The 21694-nt window shown below is 52.7% G+C and overlaps 3 protein-coding genes across 3 annotated transcripts; 2 read left to right on the top strand and 1 right to left on the bottom strand.

Moving 5' to 3' along the window:
- The first annotated feature begins 41 nt into the window (after positions 1-41).
- Positions 42-2255, top strand: B0T15DRAFT_502567 (uncharacterized protein). The gene is made up of 4 exons (XM_062867437.1): positions 42-645; positions 712-1068; positions 1130-1522; positions 1580-2255. The coding sequence occupies exons 1-4, from the start codon at positions 403-405 to the stop codon at positions 1874-1876; spliced, it is 1290 nt and encodes a 429-aa protein (XP_062721251.1). The 5' UTR covers positions 42-402; the 3' UTR covers positions 1877-2255.
- A 1025-nt stretch (positions 2256-3280) lies between these two features.
- B0T15DRAFT_198375 (amino acid transporter) lies at positions 3281-6422 on the bottom strand. The gene is made up of 15 exons (XM_062862545.1): positions 6128-6422; positions 6016-6043; positions 5934-5950; positions 5856-5869; positions 5720-5800; positions 5505-5631; positions 5236-5413; positions 5092-5157; positions 4996-5023; positions 4892-4933; positions 4728-4836; positions 4109-4610; positions 3960-4048; positions 3671-3881; positions 3281-3575 (listed from the first exon to the last, which is right to left on the bottom strand). The coding sequence occupies exons 1-15, from the start codon at positions 6325-6327 to the stop codon at positions 3363-3365; spliced, it is 1905 nt and encodes a 634-aa protein (XP_062721250.1). The 5' UTR covers positions 6328-6422; the 3' UTR covers positions 3281-3362.
- Positions 6423-7977: 1555 nt separating this feature from the next.
- On the top strand, positions 7978-11740 carry B0T15DRAFT_198354 (uncharacterized protein). Its single transcript, XM_062862544.1, has 4 exons — positions 7978-8752; positions 8849-10411; positions 10555-11370; positions 11445-11740. Exons 1-4 carry the CDS (start codon positions 8129-8131, stop codon positions 11610-11612), a joined length of 3171 nt encoding a protein of 1056 aa, XP_062721249.1. The 5' UTR covers positions 7978-8128; the 3' UTR covers positions 11613-11740.
- The last annotated feature ends 9954 nt before the right edge of the window (positions 11741-21694 follow it).

Below are 21694 nucleotides of genomic sequence, written 5' to 3'. Positions count from 1 at the left end.
GTACAGCTGCTGCAGGCTGAGGTCACCAGGCCAGTGGAGTGCGGATGGCCGCAAGGCGCCAGTACCAGGTACATTGGAGGCTGGAACCTGCTCTGCCAACGAGCTGCTAGGGCGCTCTTTTTTTTTGTCGCCTAGGTTCTGTAAACGGCACATTCAAACCAGCGTTGCTTCTTGTTTTTCTCCATTTTCTTGTGTTATATCCGCCTCCAATTGATCAATCCATTGTGAGATCAATTGTAGATCTTTGCCTCTATTGCTAACTCTCCTCTGAGCCTGCGTGCTTGTGCCTCGCCAACAGGAGTCTCTCGTCACTTGTTGCAGTCCCGACGCCGAGACGTTCTCCCCGGCTACGAATTCCCGCAACGACTTGTCCAGCAACAGAACAGAGTTAACAACGCCAGAATGCTGTATCGAGGACTCCGGCTGGCGGCCCGTGCCGCTCCCAAACTCTCGCTCTACAACACGAGCTCGGCGCTGCGACAACTTCCTACCCAGTTTCAACATGTACGAACCTACGCCGACAAAATCATCAAGGTGCCGACGATGGCCGAGTCGATCAGCGAAGGCACATTGAAGCAATGGAACAAGGCCGTTGGCGACTTCGTTGAGCAGGACGAGGAAATTGCGACTATTGAGACTGACAAGGTACGTCTACAGCATTGCATTGCGTCGAGTCGCCCGTGCTGGGCTTACGCCACCTGCCATGCATAGATCGACGTGGCCGTGAACGCCCCAGACGCTGGTGTCATCAAGGAGTTCTTGGTCAACGAGGAGGATACTGTTACCGTCGGCCAGGACTTGGTGCGCATCGAGCTTGGTGGCGCGCCTTCAGGTGATAAGCCGGCTGCCGAGGAGGCCAAGGAGGCCCCCAAAGAGGCATCCAAGCAGCCAACACCCGAGACACAACCGGAGCAAAAGAAGGATCCGGAGCTCAAAGCGGCGGAACCGATGCCGGCTGCGCCATCCACACCCGCGAAACAAGAGGCTCCCGCTCTGAAGGAGCAGAGCAAGCCCGCAAAGGCCACCCCAGAACCCCTCGCCACCCTAGGCAGTCGAGAGGAGAGAAGGGTAAATCTACCATCCCCGGTTTGAGCCCGCGTCTGTCGCATAGTATTGACGTGTTCCACAGGTCAAGATGAACCGGATGCGTCTCCGCATTGCGGAACGCCTCAAGCAGTCGCAGAACACGGCCGCGTCGCTGACGACCTTCAACGAGGTCGACATGTCGGCGCTGATGGAGTTCCGTAGCAAGTACAAGGACGAGGTCCTAAAGAAGACAGGCGTTAAGCTGGGCTTCATGAGCGCCTTTTCCCGCGCCTGCGTCCTCGCTATGCGTGACCTCCCGATCGTCAACGCGTCGATCGAGGGCCCGAACGGCGGCGATACCATCGTCTACAGGGATTACGTTGATATCAGCGTTGCAGTCGCCACCGAGAAGGGCCTCGTCACCCCGGTTGTGCGCAATGTTGAGTCCCTGGACATGATCGGCATCGAGAAAGCCATTGCCGATATGGGCAAGAAGGTATGAGTCGTGGTTCCTTTCACCGTTCCTGGTCAGCCTCTGACAGTGTGGTTCTAGGCCCGCGACGGCAAGCTCACCATTGAGGACATGGCCGGTGGCACTTTCACCATCAGCAACGGAGGCGTATTTGGTTCCTTGATGGGCACCCCCATCATCAACCTTCCACAGACCGCTGTGCTCGGCCTGCACGCCATCAAGGAGCGGCCTGTGGCCGTCAATGGCAAGGTGGAAATCCGACCCATGATGTACCTTGCTCTGACCTACGACCACCGACTCCTGGATGGCCGGGAGGCCGTGCAGTTCCTCGTCAAAGTCAAGGAATACATCGAGGATCCCCGCAAGATGCTTCTCTAGATGGTGTCCCCGGGGTCTGCGCCGCTCAATGACGGGGCGGCATGGGGAGATAGGCTACCCGTGACGGAAGAGGCATGGTGACATTGTACAATACAAATTACCGGGCCTATCCCCGGTATTCCGCATCCTGATGGCGTTTCCAATTAGACATGGGCATATTGGTTAGTGGCTCGCGATCTATGCGACGGCCCGTTTGTGGCGCCATTGCACGACTCCGTCTTGGCCCGGTAGCCGGTGTGCACAGAAAGAGGCCGTTGTTCTGTTAATCTAATATTTCCCCTGAGGTGTAGATAAATCACCTGAGTACTCCGTATGGCATGCCGAATTTGTTGTGACCCGGTCGGTGTATTGCTCGGGATTTATGGGCAGAAGACCAGCCCCTGATCTTACATATTTGGCTCGCTTCCTTTAGCCATGACAATCAACCCCTCGCCGCATCCGCGCTCTCATTGGGACTGAATCATTCCTTTGAGGGCAAAGAGCCCAGCAGCAGGAGAGCCAGTCCCCCTTGCCGCTAACTTCAGGGTCAGATCATTCTTGTATAACATATCTTTGCTCCGATGCAGCATATGAGCTTCTACCCTCTGGAGCTTAAGGGGTGCGGTGTTCGCAGCACTCCCTTCGTTGGTGCTAGCCACATCCTGCTCATTATAAATGTGGAGTGTAGCACTCGGTGCCGAGTCATTATTCTTATGCATTGGACTTTAAGGTAACCTGCTTCACAATGGAAGTTTGCTTCTTATGGCGGTCCTGACTGGCATCCTGTCGTCCAGCATACCTTATCCTTTTGCCCATGCTGTTTCTGTAGTTGGTTTCATCTCGCAACTGAGACATGGATAATTAGCCACTTGAAGTTGACGCGGTGCGCGCCAGCGAGGCAGTGTGTGCCTGCGAAAGTTATGTCGGGAGTATTTATACGGCGAGAAGCAGGTCTTGAAGCTGATTCTGATCAGTAGGACTTCATACCTAAGAAACTATGTCGCTACTAGTCCCTACCTAGGCAAGATTCCTACCTATGTATGCATGTATACCTACATACTACATGTATTGCATTGTACATCCATGGATAGAGCACCTTGGCCCGCAGACATACCTGCTAGGTATCCAAGGGGCCTATGTTTGACCGAAACCACGCAGCTTTCTTGATATACACTTTGTTCTCGGCATAGAGTGTTCTGCCAGATGCACCTACCTGTCAGTCGAATGTGGATCTTCTTGGTCCCAAACCCATTTGAAATGGTAACCAAAGCGTGGATGCTTATAGCATGTGTAATCTTTTTCAACTAACTATCCGCGGTGTATTGCAGCCTTCCGTCTCGTGACAAGCATAAGGAAAATATGACGCTCAGCTGTGTTCAATACCTCGGACAACGCATGAAGTACCGTACTCAACTAGGCTCCCGGCCGCGAGAGATAAAACCAGTCTGCTAGTCTCTTGCCACCCTGGAACATAAGGACGACAGGGACAGAGAAAAAGCGAATGGTTCTACTTCATCCATACCCATATCCACCTGAGGAAGGTCAGGATATTCTCCCTGGTCAATCCGTTGTCCGGGAATTCCAGTCTTCCCTTTCTCCTCAAACTGGTTGCCTGGACAGCATTGCTTAGGTCACCGGACTTGTCAGACCACCAATCAGAGAGCCTTAGCCCATGTTTGCGAAGATTATAGCCCACGATGAGGACTAGAAACGTGGGCAGCTACATGAGGTAGACACGGTTAGCCCAATGCACCTGCGCAGTGTTTCGCGGCGTTTGCTTGAGGGGCAAGACAAGACAAGACAGGACAGACATACGCTAATGTACGCTGACACGAACTTGCGAGCGTTGAAAGGCTCAATAAACGCGCCGACGCCATTGAAGAGGATCAGAATAACGCAAGCCACCATGCCATAGCAGCCCTTGAGCCACTGGCCATGGGATTTGTAGGGGTACAGCGGATGGTCCCGGTCGTACGTGGCTGCCTGCGCCTCGGACATGTTTCCGTACAGTTTGGTGTCTTCGAGCCTGCAGGCATTTTCGTCAGTCCGACTATCCTTCCCCTGGCATTGCTGGATGTTGGGCGAGAGCCGAGAAGAGTCTCACGTCCTGAAGAAGCATAGGTATGTGGCGCAGATGGTTGCGTAGACCACCAGACACGAGACAGTGCAGTTGATGGAAAGCTCGTCAAGTCGCTGTTGTCGACGTCAGCGCCACGCATCCTGCAATGCAAGACCGCAACCCCTTCCACTTACGGCCCCGGGCTCACCAGAGCGGCCCATGTACGACACCATCATAAGGGCGCCGGTCGCCAAAACTGCCCGGACAGGTACACCGGAGCGGCATGCGCGTAAACGCCTGGTGATGAATTCCGGCCCCGTTTGGCCGCGCAAGGCAAGTGTGTGCAGCACCCTGGTGGCGATGTACATGGAGTTGATTCCGCACGTGAAGGCAGAGAAGCAGAAGACGGCATTGAAGAAGTGGGCAACCTTCGGCATGCCGGCCTCAACGGCTGCAATGATGAAAACCGAGCGAGCGCTCACCGATGTTGCCTGGCCATTGATGAAGGGGTGGTCCATCGGAACGACGAAGGAGGCCGTCAGGACAGCAAGCGAGTACAGAGTGATGACCCGAAGGTTGATCTTCCGCGCCGCCATTTTCATGCTCTCCACGTTGGCCAGTGATCGGCTCTCTGCGGCAGTGGCGGCGACAATATCCATTCCGATGTAGGAAAACAAAACGCTGGTAAATGTTGTCCTGGGGGGCAATAGCGGGGGTCAGTCTTGGAACGGAGCCCGGAAGGAGGCGGTTCAAAGAAGGGGCTGCTCGGGAGAATGGGGCTTAGAAGAAAGGGGCGGTAACTGGGTGGCCTACCAGACGCCCAGGAGAGTCCCCAGCGACCCGGTAATGACATGCCGGATTTCATGATTCTCGTCCTTGGCAGCATAGGCGGCGTTGAAAAACGAATATGGAGAGTTCCAGACTTAGAAAGGGTCAGCTTCTCCTGTTTGTTGCAGTGACACGGGGAGCGTACATACAACGGGTACCCAGTGGCTCTGTGTAGTAGGCGGCTCCGCGGGCTGTCGTGCGGGATTTGTTAGTGAAGTGTCCCTTGCACATATTGGAAGCAGCCCACACTGACGTTGAATGATGGACAGGAAGAACATCATCTAGCACGAAAATGTTGTTAGTAATAAGCCAGTACCCGAGTATACGCAGAGCTGAAGGGCATACATACCACGATGAGCAAGGTGATGAAGGTGAGTTTGAAGCAGCCGAATATGTACTCGAGCTCTCCAAACACCTGTGAGTAGGAATAGAGTCAACGAAAGGACGGCGATGAGTAGATGCATCCCCGAAAGTTGGGGCTGGGCACGCATACCCGGACAGGGAACATGTTGAATGTCACTACGAGGATCAGGAAGACGGAGATCCAGACAGCATTGTCGACACTCTCGCCAACTTCCCAGTTTAGGAAAGTCTTCCCATCGTCATATCGGAACTTGAGGGCATTGGACACGGCGACCAGCTGCTGGCCAGCGAGGACAGCATACGCAAACCTTCTCTCCCAGCGGTTAGCAGACGATATTACCGAGCTGACGGCGAGTTCTCTGCAAAGGAACAGGAAGATCCAGGGACGGGGTGGCTAACCAGTATATCCACCCGACCGCAAACCCAACCCCGCGGCTCACGAATCGACGCGGGAACTCCATGACGGGGGCGTTGACGGGCATCAGGGCTGTCATTTCACCCAGGCAGCTGATGACCGAGGAGATAACTGGTCGACGCCCATGTCAGTAAGTAGGTATATACCCCCTTTGGGACATTTGGGACACCCGTCAGCTAACACGTTGGGGGTCGCTCACCAGTGCCCATAAGCACATAGGCCACGACAGCACCGCCAGGGCCGGCACTGGCCAGCGATTTGCCGCATCCCAGGAAAAGGCCTGTACACATCAACAGATGTCCCGCCAGCTCTAGCAAGGTCTGCATGAGGCATACCATTCCCGATCGAGCTGTGTGTGATGGACAAGTCAGTCGGCAAGGACGCGCGTGTGCATGGCTCGGCCGAGTCCTTACCCTGAAAAGGCTATCATCTTTACCGGACGAGGACCAGGTCAGTAAATACTTAGCCGCCTGGGGGAATCGCGAGCCTCCATACGTTGATATGCCGCTCATGCAGTACTCGCCTGTCGCCGTGGAATCTCACACAGACATGTCAGCCACATCCTACGCACGCTACGGAAGGAGATGGGGCTCGGGCTGAACCGTACCAGAGACTATCTCCACGAAACTCGCGACGGTCCTCGGGAGCAGGCGGCTCATCGAAGTTGTGCAGAGTAGCCTCGCCATCGGGTTGCGGACTCAGATGACCGGTGTGTGGGTAGACCTCCGGGTGAAGGGCTTCGGGCTTCTCGTAGTCCATGGGTAGAGCTCGGATATGGAGAGAGTTGAGAGGCATCAGTTGCCCCATGGGTACGGAGCCGATTTGATGGGAAGAGGCACGGTCGGCGACGAGCAAGATTTATTCGCGACCTTCTTGCCAAGCTGCGGTGCTATGTATCCCACTCGGGCCCCTGCCAACTGCTCTATCGCAGTGACTGGCCGTGGTAAAAATAACAGCTAATTAAACAGTAAGAATTTCGTGCTCCTCCATCCCGGCCATGCGAGAGCCCGGCGATCGCTCTCAGCTCGGGTCCCTGGGTGACGCTGGGTCCAGGAGGGGCGGGCACACCACGCCCGACACCTCTACACTCCCGCGGCAGGTCTCCAGCGTGCGGTTGACAAGAAAAGACGTCCATCGGCCGAACAATACGCCATGCTTACTCGAGTACATGGTATTGTACATACGCTGCTGATACTGCTCCTGCCAAGAGAGCCGCTAGCATCCTTCAATGATGCAGAGGAGGGAGGAAGGAAGGTCGGCAGCTAGCTCGTCTGCAGAGGCGCAGCGCATGCGGGGTGCCAGCCTAGGTACCTCGGCGAGATTAGGTATCTTGAGAGCAGGCCATCCATGGTTGCTTTGCGTGCTACTCCACACGGAGGTACGGTATGTAGAAGACAGTTAAACTAAGGTATGTAACGACACAGTAGTTGCTGTCGCCGTGACACAGGTTTGCATCTCAAGAGACACAACCGTGGATTCGCGCAACGTGGTTGGCCAAAAACCGGGGAAGCTGCCCCCTGCCCTGAACGCCAGCCAATGCACATTGGATGCCTGCACCCTTCGTACGAAGCATGTGCGAGTCAGGATGATCAGGTATCCTACCCAGAAGGTCAGGTGATGACTTGCTTGTCTCATATTTATCACACATTACACAGGACAATCGAGTTTCTTAAAGGGGCGGACACTTGAGGTATACTACACTAGTTTAATCCGTAGGGAAGGTCCGGTCCCCAGTGGGCCGGGCAGTGGTCCGCCCGTTATCGAAGCAGGAAGCCAGGAAACCTTGGTAGACCCCACAGTTAGTGTAACCTTATTTTAGCGAAAGCTTGGCCAAGCTCAACGACTGGCTCGCCGGCATCAATACCACCGCTGGTTGAGGGACAGCCTCATGTATTGTGCGCGCACTTACGCGGCACTGTCTTCGGTGGAAATCCAACCACTGATCCCGCAGGAAAGCTAGCCAAAGCGTGCAGAAATTTGTATCGACGTACCCCTGTGCAGTGCCGTTCAGATGCACGTCGTGTACCTGTTGTTCTCCAGCTAGGACTCCACTGAGCCAAGCTGGCCAATGGTGAAGGGCCGGCGGCGGCGGCGGCAGCAGCAGACAGCCCAGAGAGACAGAGTTGAGCCAAGGGATGATGAGGGGTGGGAGCTTTTACGACGCTGGTGGCATCGTTGCTCAGCCCCGGCAAAGCCATGCCGTCTGCCGCCTCCCGAACAGGCGCATCCTCGCATCTCCCCGGACCCAGCACCTTCTGGAAACTTAGACGCAGTCCTGACATTGGGGCTGCTCTCGCGCCTGTCATAACGCACCAATTACCTCATTGCAGATCCAGGGAACCCGCCCGACCGGCCGGCCTACTCCATCGGTCGCAGCACTTTCACGCGCGGCAGGCCCATCCTGATCTTGAGACGGAGCGAAGGGTCACGCGAAGAGTGTGAGAACGTATAGGCAGCAGGCGCACAGGGACGGACGGCTTGAGAAGACATTGAGCACCCCTCCAACGGTGCCCCGCACCCCACACCCGGGGCCAGCCAACAAAGGTTATCATCGATCTGGAGCTGGACGACAAGATCATAGGGGACAACGCCCCGAGTGTCGCCGGCCATGGCGGCTGCGGCGCCCTCGTCGCTCTTCCTGCGGTTGGTCAACACGTGGAGGCTTCTGGCCCTCCGCAGCGACATCGACGACCTTGTGTTGGAACTGCTAGGCCGCTTTTCCCTCGAGAAGATATACGCCGGCGCGGACCGCGATATCTACCAACAACTCGTCATCACCCTGCTCGCCCAGCTCAAGGCCATCTTCGACCTCCAACGGCTGACCATTCCCTCCGAGACCACCCATGTCGGTTGGTACCTCGGCTTTCTTGTTAGCTGGGAGGTCGCGCTTCGCTCCGTCGAATTCGTCCTCCAGACCGTCTCCGAAGGCCGCGAGTGTCTCTGGGAACATCGTCAGCTGCGCGACAAATATCTCGCCGAGTTTCTCCTCTCGGCCCTCCGTGTCGTGTCCCTCCACCCGAAGGCCCCGACAACCCAGCGCGCCCGTGACCGCCGCGACCGCTTTGCACGCATCCATGGGTCCTTAGAGCAGGTGTTCGACAGCTATCCCGGGCCGAAATCGTTCCTGCTCGAGGTGTGCAAGGAGGTGGCGGGCCAGTTACACTCCGATCCGGAGGTCCTTGAGTTGCCCCAGCGGCTCAGATCGGAGCTACCGAACTTGACTTCAGATTTGGTACGGCGACGCCAACCGTCACCTCTTTGATTCCTACCCCCTTGGTCGCCTAGGTATATGATTGCCGGAAACTCGCCTCTGCTGACACCAGCGTAGTATCCCCTTCCTCCCTGCCTGCAGCCAGCGTCCATATCGGAACTCGCGCCACCCGGTGGCTTCGCCAACTGGTTGGCGCAATTCCTAGCTCTACGCGACGTATGTCAGTTTGTGGTTGCCGCGTCCATCCAATACGCCGCCAACGGAGAGACGCGTGATGTGCGGCTTCAGTCGTCCTCCGCCAGAGCGCGGAACGCCGTCTTGACTGCCCTGGATAACTTGCGCGCACCGCCCAGCATGGCCAAGGTAGATATCGTGGCGACCTTCAGTACCGCCTTTCGTACCGTCCTCCCGGACACGCTCGACCTCTCACGCCGCGACGACCTCGGGCCTCGCGTGGACGAATGCGAACTGGACGCCCTGGGCGCACTCTGCACCAGGCTTCGGGAGCGCCAGATCGTCCATCGGATTAGCGATAGAGAAGTGGTGCATAATATCTCGCACGTGATCAGGAACATTGTTCTTCAAGATGACCCCGGCGGTCGCTTCAATCCTGCACGGCCTGGACTCTATGTCGTGAATTGCCCTGAGTGTCATCTGACTGGCGCATCGCAACTGAAGTCGCTGTTCTTACTGAAGCCGGAGGCAGCAGACGGAGCCGAGATCCGTCTCCCACCCAAAGCAACATGTATATACTGCGGAGGAGCCACCACGCTTGCCCGCGAGGTGCCCGTTGCGAGACAGACCTGGGAATTAATGGAGCCACTCCGAGCCGACGCCAACACCATCAACGTGGAGCGACACTTGCCGACACAGTTCCAACTGCGGCCGCCAAAACCAGAGGCCACCGGCCTGCTTCCTCCGGGCTATAGCAGCATCCTTAGTATTGGGGGGGAGAGGCCGCATGCGCCAGAAATGTTGAGCTCCGGTCCGATGAAGCCGGGACTGCCAAGCCCGGTGTTTGGTGACTTGACCGCGACTGGCTACCCGGGCCTAGTGTCTCCTCAATCTCCCGGCCCCTATCAGTCGTCCATGCCCTGGCGGAGCGAGCAGTCACGTCCCGGAGGTTTAGCTGACCAAAGAAGGGCGGCGGAAGCAGCAGAGCCGACTCTCGCTCACCCTGATCCTAACTTCCTGACAGATCCTCCCCCCTTCTCACACGACTCGCCGGTCTTACGCAGGGAAACAGGGGTTGACGAGGTTCCGTCGGTACACACCCCCAGAACAGTCCCTGTAATTCCGGCGAGCGACAAGGGGAAGTCCAGGTGGAGACTGAAGTTCCCAACGTCGAAGAAACCCTCGACCGGGGCTTCTGGGGATTCGAGCTCTATCTCGTCAACGGCACTGGAAGCTCAGAAGCTGGAGGAGATATCCCTGTCCACACTGATCAGCACGCAAAAGACGCATATACGAGGCAAGGCATGCAAAAGCGTAAATGTCTACCTTTCTCAGAACTCCACGCTTGCTCTATTCTGGACCCAGCTCGTGATTCATGTATGGGATGTCGGCACGTCACCACCCACCCTGATACGAGCCTTGTTACCGGAGAGCACTTGCATACATGCTGTTGTCGCCAAAACACGGCTAGCTTACATCATTGGGACCAGAGACCAAAAACTAACCGTAAGAACTCACTCAGCCTCGACTTACCCTCAGATATCTTCTCTCCCCCGCGCGCCCCCCCCCCTTTTTTCACCCACCCCAAACACCCGGGCGCACGCCCTCCCCTTCTAAGAGCTCAAGTATGCTAACGTGCTACATCACAGCTACGGGTCGTCAGTCTGGTCCAGCCCACAGCACCCATTGTGGAGTACCGCATACCATCCTCACTGTGGTGCAAGAGCATGGCTATTGACAGACAAGAGAACTACGTGGTGGTAGGGTTTGAGAATGCCACCGTTCGCTTTTTCAATGCAAGCAGTGCGGGGCAACCTCGGGAAGACCGCCTCCACGCGCTCTTCCACAGCGACTGCAAAGCCTGTCCGTCTGTTGATACGCTGGCCTTTTCCGATGACGGGCTAGTTCTGCTTGCGAGCACCCGGGGCCACAAAACAGGCCTCATACAAATATACTCGTGGCGATTTCCCTTCCACACCTTCCAGGAGCTGACCACCTGTCGCTATGCGGTACCCCTACACGAATCCGAGGACAACGGTGTCTCCTCTGCGATATTTCGACCCGGTGTCCACGGCGAAGAAAACTTGGTCTGCATAACTACGTGGACCCAGTCAGGCGCGCCCGTGTTGATCCAGCCCCAAGACGGACACCGGAGTGAAATACGGACCGATGTGTCAGGTCGGCACAGCAGCAAGCTCGGGAATCGCATACAGTGCGCTGCGTTCTCGCCGTCAGGGAGAGAGCTCGTCATAGTCAACGACAAGGGCCACGTTTTCCAGGTGTCCAATCTGAATTCCAGCCCCATGGACATCCGCCGAATCGCAAATTCCAAAGAACTTACCGCAAAGTCCGACTCATTCGCCATGTCGTTCATGACCCTGTCCGACGACGACCATGTTGTCCTCGCATGGGCCGACTCATCTAGAGCTACCGGCTGGGTCAAAAAGATACCTGCAGTGTCGAGGGTACGTTGCTTTTTGACCATCTTTCTGCTATCATCTTTGGAATGCATAACTCTAACAGCCTCTTGATTCTGAAGAGTCACTTTAGTGGCATGGATACACCAGGGCTAGTCTACGAAACAGCCCCCTTTGCCGCAACAAGAGAGCATTCAGAGCAGCTGAGGCCACTAGCTGAGCTCGCTGCAACCGAGGAGGTTGTACCGACAGCAGAGAAAGGCAGCAAGAATTCAGAGCAAGCATTATAATCATGATTTTATAGGCCACCTACTAGACTATAGATAGTTTAATGGATATATTACCTATATAGTGATGTTATAAGCGGTAGTTATTGCTATAAACTAATAGTTATAACAATAATAAAGTACTTACTAAGGAGAGCTAGCAAGCTTAGCATAGAGGCCCTAGCTAACATTATAGCTACTATTATTATTACCCTATAGAGGCTCCTTACATTTATAGAGCTAGATGACTAAGACTATCCGGGGGCTAGGCGTGGCGCCATATCATATATAATAAGATAAGATGATAGGGCTTAACTCTGCAAGAAGCTTGGACTATACATATAGCTATAAATACTCTTACATGCAGCTAAGCTTCCTTTCCTAATTCATTACCTTTACCTCCTACTTATTAATTATATATATATTCTCCTACTCCGCTATGCCTCGCTATTTACAAGGCGCGCCGGACCCTCTATTGCTATATACAAAGGAAAAACCGTGCCGTTTAGGCCGGGTGAAAACCTTTGTCGGAAGTAATAGGAAAGACATAGTTCCAGTGATACACGCTGCTGCAAGTAAAGAAAAAGGCCTTGGGAAGGCCTTGGGCCAACGGCTAGTAGGGTGCTAGCCCGGCTAAGCCGTGGCCACGGATGTGGCTAGCCGGGCTCTCTAGCTTCCAGTTCCTCATCGAGGTTCCGAGCGAGCCTATATTCCCCTAGCCGGCCCGAGTCCATTAGCCAACCCAGTACCTTCTTCAGAAGTCTTCGGTTCCGGTAGCCTAGGCCCTGTAAAACAAGGCTAAGGTCCCGGTGGGTGCGTATTAGTTGCCTAGGCCAAGTTCTTGGTATAGGTGGTATAGAGCACCAAATCACAAGATGCTCTACTGTCTCTCTGGCTTCCCCGCATTCGCAATAGGGGGTAGGCTGGTTACGGGCCTTTTGTTTAAAAAGAAAGTCCCGTAGGCCTATAGCCTCCGTACGGGCCTGTACTAGTAGGGAGCTCTTGGCCTTTGTAAGGCCTTGGTGTTTCCGTAGGCCTTGGTTTGTGAAGAGAACTGTTGGTAGGCCTTCGTCGGCTAGCCTGGTTGGCTGTCCCTGGACCTGGGTTTTCCACCTGGCCTCCCAAGCTCTTAATAATGCCCAGTCATCCTGGGTCTTGGCCAATGGTGGGCCCAAGGCTTTAGCCTGGGCGTTCCATTCGGCCACTACAGCCGAGGCCTTTTCGACGTCTGTTGGCTTTTCTGGGCTCCGGGGCCGGCCCCGTAGCCTCCGGAACCTTCGTTGGAGCCTATTGCAAGCCCCTTGGATGATTTCCTTTGGTGGGCGTCTCGGGGCCTCTGGGCCTAGCCCGGCCTGTAGGGTAGGCTCGTTGAGCCGGCCTTCGAAGTCGGCCAGCCTCTTGTTAAGGTAGAGGTCTAGGGGAGGGATCCAAGTTTCCGTCTCGAGATTCCGTATAGGGGTAGTCTTATAGGCCCCGGCTACGATGCGTAGGCTTCGGTTCTGGGCCTTTGCTAGGTCTCTGGCTAGGCCTTGTGGTGAGCCGTTGAGTGTTGTAGGCTTGTGGAAGCTGGATGCCCCATAGGCTATTGCGCTACGAATGCACTTGGTATAGACCTCTCTGGCCTTGATTAGCCCCGGGCCCCAGGTCTTGGCTGCTATCCTTGATAGGGCAAAGTCTTGGGTTCTTAGCTTGGTAGCTATGCTGGCTCCGTGGGCCTTCCAAGAAAGCCTCCAGTCGAGCCAGACCCCTAGGAACCGGGCTGAAGCCGTTGGTTTAACCATAGTATGGTCATGAGGGTGGCCCGGTTTGGCTAGTCGTAGTGGTTCAGACCACTGTTTACGGCCTTTGTTGAAGTGGATCAGCTCTGACTTGGCCCCATTGAATTCCATTCCGTAGGATCTAGCCCACTGTAGGCATGTAGCCCAGGCTTGTTCTAGTTGCCGGCAGTTGATATAGGGGTCCCTTCCAAAGGCTAGGATGTTGGTGTCGTCTGCGAATCCCACTAAGCTGACCAGAGGGTGCTTTTCCTTTAGTACTTTATATAGCGAGGCTATATATAGTATAAAGAGGATTGGTGATAGTGGTGATCCTTGTGGCACTCCAGCTCGGATGTCGATTTCCGGGGCAAGTTGGCCGTCGAATAGGAGTGTGGCCTTCCGGCCCGTTAGCCACGACCGTAGCCAACCTACAAGCCACTGCGGGAGCCCGAGGTCCCGAACTGTAGCCAGTAACCGGGTATGATTTACCCGGTCGAAGGCCCCTGTGAGATCTAACTGCAATAGGGAAGCCGTAGCGCGTTGTCTCCAGGCCTCTTGGATCTGGGCTACCACAAGCCGAATGGCTAGGTCTGTTGACCTGTATTCCCGGTTACCCATCTGCTCGTCGGGTAATAGGCCATAGGCTTCGACTGCCTCTGTGATTCTTTTGGTAACCACTATTTCCACTACCTTGCCAATGGTAGGAAGGAGCGAAATAGGCCTATAGCCTCCGGGGGTAAGATAGTCAGCTGGGGTTTTACCAGGCTTTGGGAGCACTATAGCTATAGCCTCCTTTAGCCTGGCCGGCACCCATTGTAGTTCGAGGCATCTCTGAGTGAGTAGTGCGAGGATCCTGTACAACGGCCTACCACAGGCCTTCAATAGGCCTATAGGGAGGTAGTCGTTACCTGGGGCCTTCCAGGGAGCGGCCCGGGCAATGGCATCTTGTATGTCCCTAGCACTAACCACCTGGCTTATTGGGATCTTCGGTTCCCACGGCTGGGAAAAGGTGGGATCTTGGATGTTAGAGAGGTCGGCTGGCGGGCTTGGAAAGAAACGGTTGGCTAGGGCCTGGGCCTTCTGGGTATGGGTGGTATAGCCGTTGATGGCCGGGAGCCTAGGGGGGCTAGTAGGCTGGAAGCTCTTGCAACGAGCCCACCGTTCTAGGCTCCAAAGGAGTGATTCGTTATGACTGGCTTCCTGTAGGGTAGACCTCCAGGTCTTTGTTCTAGCCTGTCGTATAGCCCTTGAAAGGTCCCGGAGTCTCTGGTTTAGCTGGGCCTTGTTATAGGCCGTAGGTGCGGCTTTAGCCGTACGTTCGGCCTCCCGGGCCCCCTGGACCTTTTGTTGCACCTCGTTCGTCCACCAGGGGGCTTGAAATCCATTGTTAGGCTTCCTTCGGGGGGTGCTAGCGTTGGCAATCCTTGTAAGTTCTTCGACAAGCCAGTCGAATGCCTTATCTAGGCCTTCTACTGACTGGGTACGGCTCTGTAGGCCCTGCGGGCCAGGGTTATCTAGCCTGCAGAGGCCTGGTAAGAGGGCTGCTTCGGCCTTTACCCTCTTTTTATCCATCTTTTTCCAGGACCAACCAGGGGGGGGTGGGGCTGTAGGGGAGTGTTCGAGGTGGACCTCCACTACTTGGGGGTAGTGGTCGGAATCTCCTCTTTCCTTAATACCGTAGTAGGAGCAGGCAAGGTCTATAGAGGCCCAGATTAGGTCGATAGTCGATGGGCGCCCCCGTTGCCTACCCTGTGGTTCCCTAGTTATAGTGCCCTTAGGGGTTACTAGCCTAAGGTCCCAAGAGGTGGCTAACTGGAGCAGGTTGTTGGCTTTGTTATCGTAGCGTTCGTAGTAGTCCCAGGCTGGGTGTTGAAGGTTGAAGTCCCCTGTAAGTATTATTTGGCTAGAGGGTCGGGGGTATTGTTGCAAAAGAGTGGCCGGTATTGTCTTGATTGCCGGGGGGTTATAGACCGACCAGACTTCGACCCCCTGGCTACCTTCATAGCCTGCGAACCGAACCCAGCACCAATGTTCAGCTACCCCATAGTCCCATTGGCTAAGGTCAATTGTCTTCTTAACCAGTATAGCCGCCCGACCACTAGGTTGATGGACTAGGTGGTACTGGCTACGTCGAGGGCAGTAGGTAGACTTAGTTTGGTGGTTGATCCACGGGTCCTGTATAGCTAGGACGTCGAACTTGGCCTCCTCTACTAAGATTTCTAGTGGTTGCTTGATGCCTCCGGTATTCCATTGTAGTATGGTAACTACCATGTAGTACTAGAGGGTTGGCTGGCTAGGTGGTCGGCTGGCTGGCTGGCTAGGTGGTTGGTTGGCTGGCTAGTTGGGTCGTTCTGGTTTGTAGCTTGGTTTGTAGCCTGGCTTATAGCCTGGCTAGTAGGCTGGGAGATGGATAGTCGGAGCTGCTTGGGATCTTGTTGGGCCTTTGTTGGCCTGCCCCGTGGTCGTTTTCTAGAAGGGCCTATATCTTGGTCGTCGTGGCTTAGAGAGAGGGAGCCAAAGATAGGGGTTGTAGTTGCGGTTGTAGGGTGGGTTGTTCGAGTAAAGTCGAGGTCGAAGGTTAGTTGTTGTAGCTTGGAAGTAGTTGATTCGAAGGTTCTGGGCCTGTGTTGGTAGGCCTCCTTAGCTATAGCCCGTACTCGGAGCCGTTCTGGGCACTGCTTGTCCCTGGCCGAGTGGCGACCCCCGCAGGCTGGGCATCTAAACTGGCCTGTAGTATAGGTAGGGCATTGCTCTTCGCCTTCCTTACCACCATGCCCATGGGTTCCAGCGCCGCAACGGGGGCAAAGGGGGTCCTTTCTGCAGTAGCGGGCTATATGGCCCCACTTCCAGCACTTAAAGCACTGCGTTGGCCGTAGCGGAGCCCAGTATGGCTCGCAGCTAAAGAGCTGAGCCCGGTATAGGACCCCTAGGTCACAGGCCTTTTTAGCCTCCTCCTGGCTAGTAAAGGCTATAACTACAGGGACCCTAGTGAAGTCTGGGTTATGGGGGTACTGGAAGATGATCTTTTCCACTGCCTGTAGCCTGGCCTCTTCTTGAAAACTAGCCTCTGTAGCCCCCTGGAGGTCAGCCTTCCGTAGACCCTTGACTACCACTCCATAGGTCCGTCGGGCTTCCTTTGCCTGGCTTCCGAAGGCCCGTTGAATCCAGTCGTGGTTGGTAGAGTGCCATTGCTTGGTATCTGGGTTGTTGAAGGTAACTACTGTATCTCCGCTAGGTAGTTTCCGGGCTGCAATAGCCCCTTGTCGGCTAGAGGCCCCATTAACGGCTTGAATGATTTCTAGAGGGGTCCTCTTGGCTAGGTCAGGTGATAGATGGCCCCCGCGAACAAGGACCTCGCAGTTCTGCTTGGCTGGGATAACCTTGGCTGGCTGGGCTATAGTGGCTTGTGGGGGTTCCCGAACTATGTCAGCCCAGGTTCGAGTAGCCTGGGCCTCCCCTGGTTTAGTTTCCCTTAGTGCCGCTCGCACCTCTTCGGCTACTACCTTCCGTAGGGTAGGTAGGTTCAACGCTGTAGCCGTAGCCTTAGCCTGGGGGGGCGGTGTGATGGCTTGCTGGTAGGCTTGTTGGTAAGCTCGTTGAATCTCCATTGCAAGTGCCCGGGCCTTGCCCCTATCCTCGGGGACCAGGGCAAGTAGGTCGTTGACAAGCCTAGTAATGTGCTCATATGTATGTAGATGGCTAGTAGACTTGGTTGTTCTGGCCGGCTTGGTTATAGTAGGTAGGGTCTTCTGGCTTGCATGTTGGCTTGCATGTAGCCCTAGGGGGTCAGGGGAGGTTTCCCCCATCTCAATGTCAGGTGCCGGATCCGGAACGTCGTTCATTTTCAGCTCTTCCTGGTAGGATGGGGCCTGTGGGGGCCTATAGGGTGGGTAGCGTAGAGGAGTGTGGGGGATCGTTGATAGGGTGGGCCGTTCGGGAGTAACCGGGTCCAGTAGGGTAGGTGGTCCGGGAATAACCGGTTGGTCTGTGCGTAGGGAAAAATCTTGCCTGACGGTCGGGTGCCCGCAACACAACAGCTACTTCAACGGCCTGTTGCGGCCGCGCAAGGACGGCCGCGCAAGTGCAACCAATACCGTTAGATAGAGCTCGTCGAGGCGGTTAGAATGGTATATGTTTCGAAGAGTTTGCCGCCCTTGCGGGCAAGCGGCGATCAAGTGGAAAAGAAAGAAGTTTTCAAGTACATAATAGCACTTATTAATTATATGCTGTATTCGGCTCTCACTATACGCAAAGCGTTATATATAGTAGCTGCGACTATTTTATAGTCAAATTCGACCTTCGGACCGAATTCTACCGTTAGAAGCCTTTTCGCGCTCTCTTACAGCTAAGATTCAGTGCATTCGGCCGATTCTCAGCTGGATTATAACCACTTATAGCTTGGCTAAGCAGCTAACCCGGCGTATAAGCCCGTATCCGACGAATTTAGATATATAGATCCGAGCAAACTATAACGTACATTATAAGCGAGCGGGACATATTAGCGAGCGGGACACTCTCCACTACTCTATAACAACTACTCTCAATTGTAATGCAACAACACTAAGAACCAACTACAATTACATCAGAAACAGATGAATCAGACCCTTCTGCACCCTCCTGGCAAGTGCGGGCATTATGGCCAGGCTTGCCACATATACCACAGTACCGAACCTTCGTATGACCCCCCCCAGCACCACTACCATCCAGCTATGTTTCTTGCATTGCCTCCCTACCTATAGCCCCCTGGCTTATCACCTCCTGTGCCTCCTGCACAGTAAGTGATCCTCCAAGCCGTACACGTGTTTTTTTGGCTCTCCGGCGCTTGCTTAGCGCCTCGTTGGCCTTGCGGAGCGAAGACACCTCTGCCTGAAGGAGGGCCACCTGGTGCATTATAGCCATCGTACCCTTGGTAAGCTGGTCTACAGCAGCCAACATCGAAGTCGGGGAGCTATTTTGATGGTTGGCAATGCGAGTCTTGATGAGCGTTGACTGTGAGTTGGCTTCTCGGGGGTTGTGTGGTGTCTGGAAGACCCAAGATTATACAGTGCCTGGCCGTGAGGTTGGGGGTGTTGGTGTACGAAGCTTGATATCTAGCTTCGAAAGTACCCTCTCTAGATCGTACGGCACAAGGCCAGCCCCTGCAAAACCGCCCTGGATATTCCTCTTGGTGATAGAGGCAAAGAAGGCCGTGCGAAAGGTACAAAGGAACCCGAGCTTGCTTATATGGTTGATATGTGCGCGCATTAAGTCCTCGATCTAGCGACCGTACGCCTGCTTCAACGGCCCAAAGCAGCCAACATTAAGTGGCTGGAGGAGGTAGGAGGAATGTAGAGGCATACAAAGCATGATAATATTGTTCTGCTAGCAGTAGAGCTCGAACTCGGTTGAGTAGTGGCTTTCGTGGCCATCGAGGATCAACAACCGGTATTTGCCCTTTGTCCGAGGCGCTATATAGTGGTCGAAGTGCTTGATCCAATCAAGGCCTATTATATTAGTAGTCTAGCTATTCTCGGTAGTTGCAATACGCCAGTCGGCCGAGAGGTTGCACTCAGTATACCAGTTGGCGAGGTAGTACTACGCCGCTAAGATAATAAATAGAAAGATAGCCTAGTCAAGGGCATTGACGCCTTGGACCACCGTCGCCTATTTACGGTTGCTAGGCTAGGCTAGCTTCGCCTTGCTATAGCTATCCGAGGTTGTAACTACCATACCCGGGAAGATAATGCCTATTATAAACCTAGTCTTGTCGAAGTTATAGATATCGCCATCTATAATATCGTACTTGGCCTTAACGTTCTATACAAGGGCAAACTACTCGCCAATGACCTTCGGATCCTCGTACTTTGCCCTCTGGTAGTCGTATCTTCGCGAATAACGTGTACGGAGCTCTGGCTGGCGTTTGACAAACCGATGTGCCTAGAGCTTGCTAATAGGGGGCGTATCATATACGCGTAATAGTTAGTTGGCCATATCTTCTATACCATTCAATCTTGGTAGAAAAGCTTGTATAGATAGCTCAATAATATATTGAATAATAGCCTCCTCTTTAGATTGGGTAAGCTTCTTCGAATTGGCTGGAAGATCGCGTCGTATAGGCCAGCCGGTACGTCGGTAGCCGAGGGTTGAAAATGGCATGTTATAGAGCTTGGCCGCGGCTCGAAGGCTTAGTTCTATATCATTTTTAAAAGCTTTGGGGGCTAAGGTTACCCTAGCTTCCTTTGAAGTGGAAGATATCTTTAGTTATAGGAAAAACGCGTTGTTAGAGGTAGATAAGGAAGGACGCGTTATGCCAAGAAATTAGTATCCCGTTCGCTGATATGTCCTGCTCGCTGATAATGTACGTTACTAGTTGTTCGTATTTAATTCCACTAGTGAATTTAAGTACCCGGTTAAATTAAATATAGCAAGTTATTTCAATGTTAATAGCTTAGTTCTAAAAGATAGTTGAATTATATAAAATAAGTATTTTATACTATCTTAATTAGTCTAGTTAATAGCTATATATACCTAACTTCTCTAAGTTATTATACCCCTCCTAGTAATAATATTACTTAGTCTAACCTAGATCTAGAGGCTATTCCTAGTAAATTAAGCAACTAGGTCTAGTTAGTCTGCTATAAAGAATATACTTGCACTATCTAATAGACTATAGTATTCCTATTATTTTCCGAACTTAAACTAGCGAATTCAGACATCTAGTTCGAGTAATAGGTTTATATAGTCTCTAATTACCTTCGCTTATTGTCTGTTATAAGTTAACCTGCAGAGGCCGGTAGGGGCCGACCTATATGGTCAGTAGGCGGCGCCTACGTCCAATTATTATAGGCTAGAAAGGACTAATAGGGATTAGGAAGATTAGGAACAAATGCTAAGAACAATTGTTCCTAGGAAACAACGCCAAAGAACGTTGTTCTAGATGAAACAATAAGAACAATAATTGTTCCAAATGTTCTAGAGATCTAGGTATAGGGATATCTAGGGGAGGAAGCTATACGTTATATAGTTCGATTATTCTGTTACTTACTTAGATAGCTAGCTTCCTTAGTAGGTCATTTAAATAGTAGCCTTTATCTACTATATAAATATCGCGACTTGTAGTGTTATATACCCTTTAGCTTTATTAAGACCTATAGTCCGACTAGCAGATACCTTCGACTGGCGAACCCTTTCAGAGGCAGGACTGCCTATGGTTTCGTCATACGTTGCTTACTCCCTTTGATTCTATTACGGTTTAGATCGAGGATACTACCTACTATTATAGCACATTAAGTTCCCGGCACCTCGACTCTATAGGGCTAGATCACAACGATACAGTAGATACAGCAGGCTCTCGAGGCTCTCAACGCCAAAATCGCCTAGCTCAAGGCCGAGAACGGCAATATATAGCAGCTTATTAACAAAGCTTATAGCGGCAAGCCCTAAGATAAGGCTAAACTCAAAGTACCCCCGAAGTACGGAGGCAATAAGGAAGGACTTGTTAGATTCCTTATATCTATAAGGGCCTACCTTAAGTACTATATAGATAAGTTTATAGATAAGTTCTCTAAAGTTATATTTATTTCCTTATAGCTTACGGGGAAGGTATTTCGATAATTTAAACCTACCCTTAGAGATTAGCTAACGAACGATAAAGACAATCGATTTTATACTGGATATTAATAATATAAGTGATATAGAATATTGGCTATATCCACTAAGGCTAAGAATAAAAAGAAGCAATACTACTATAGTATATTATATAGTACCTATACTAGTTCCATAGATATAGATACTATCTAATAGAAGGATAAAGAACGAAAGGATAAGTTCTAGATTATCTATCTTAATTATAGTAAGAAGAGGTACTTTAAATGAAGTACTATAGTAAGAGGAATTAGAGATAGTTGCCTAATAAAGAAAGTACTATAATTGATAAATCAACCTAGATTATTAAAATAGCTATAGTAAGCTATATCAAGGATAATTTCGATAATATAGTCGATTAGGGTATAGCTAAAGAAAGTATTAAAAGCTTCTTTTAGTTAGGAAATAATAGCCCCTAAATTATATTCGAAAAGCGTATTATAGGCTATAATATTATTACCGCTATATGTCACGAATTAAGCCAATAGGACAGCTGCAAGTGGGACAACCCGGCAGGTGGCATAGGACATACCCGAACCAATTATTTAGGACTAATAAGAAGGAGCTCTAGGGAGCTCTAGAGAGCGGACGAGAGCTAAAGGAACTAAGCCAATTAGCATAAAGGGATGGAAGCTCTCGATGGAGTCAATAGAGCATCGAGCTCTAAGGAGCTCTATAGAGCATATAAGAGCACCTAAGGAAGACAGTATATAGTCACTCGTTCTA

The sequence above is a fragment of the Chaetomium strumarium genome, assembly GCF_033439665.1.
Source record: "Chaetomium strumarium strain CBS 333.67 chromosome Unknown B0T15scaffold_4, whole genome shotgun sequence".
Classification (NCBI taxonomy): Eukaryota; Fungi; Ascomycota; class Sordariomycetes; order Sordariales; family Chaetomiaceae; genus Chaetomium; species Chaetomium strumarium.
Note: the sequence above shows the minus strand (reverse complement) of the source record. Positions and strands in the feature narration are given on the sequence as shown.

Excerpts from the sequence above, each read along its gene's own strand:
- B0T15DRAFT_502567 (XM_062867437.1), top strand. The coding sequence starts at position 403 with ATGCTGTATCGAGGACTCCGGCTGGCGGCCCGTGCCGCTCCCAAACTC. Across the intron at positions 646-711 it reads CGACTATTGAGACTGACAAG|ATCGACGTGGCCGTGAACGC; the intron begins GTACGTCTACAG and ends TGCCATGCATAG. Across the intron at positions 1,069-1,129 it reads GCAGTCGAGAGGAGAGAAGG|GTCAAGATGAACCGGATGCG; the intron begins GTAAATCTACCA and ends CGTGTTCCACAG.
- B0T15DRAFT_198375 (XM_062862545.1), bottom strand. The coding sequence starts at position 6,327 with ATGGGGCAACTGATGCCTCTCAACTCTCTCCATATCCGAGCTCTACCC. Across the intron at positions 6,044-6,127 it reads TTTCGTGGAGATAGTCTCTG|GCGAGTACTGCATGAGCGGC; the intron begins GTACGGTTCAGC and ends CCACGGCGACAG. Across the intron at positions 4,049-4,108 it reads GCTCTGGTGAGCCCGGGGCC|CGACTTGACGAGCTTTCCAT; the intron begins GTAAGTGGAAGG and ends CGTCGACAACAG.
- B0T15DRAFT_198354 (XM_062862544.1), top strand. The coding sequence starts at position 8,129 with ATGGCGGCTGCGGCGCCCTCGTCGCTCTTCCTGCGGTTGGTCAACACG. Across the intron at positions 8,753-8,848 it reads CGAACTTGACTTCAGATTTG|TATCCCCTTCCTCCCTGCCT; the intron begins GTACGGCGACGC and ends ACACCAGCGTAG. Across the intron at positions 10,412-10,554 it reads CCAGAGACCAAAAACTAACC|CTACGGGTCGTCAGTCTGGT; the intron begins GTAAGAACTCAC and ends GCTACATCACAG.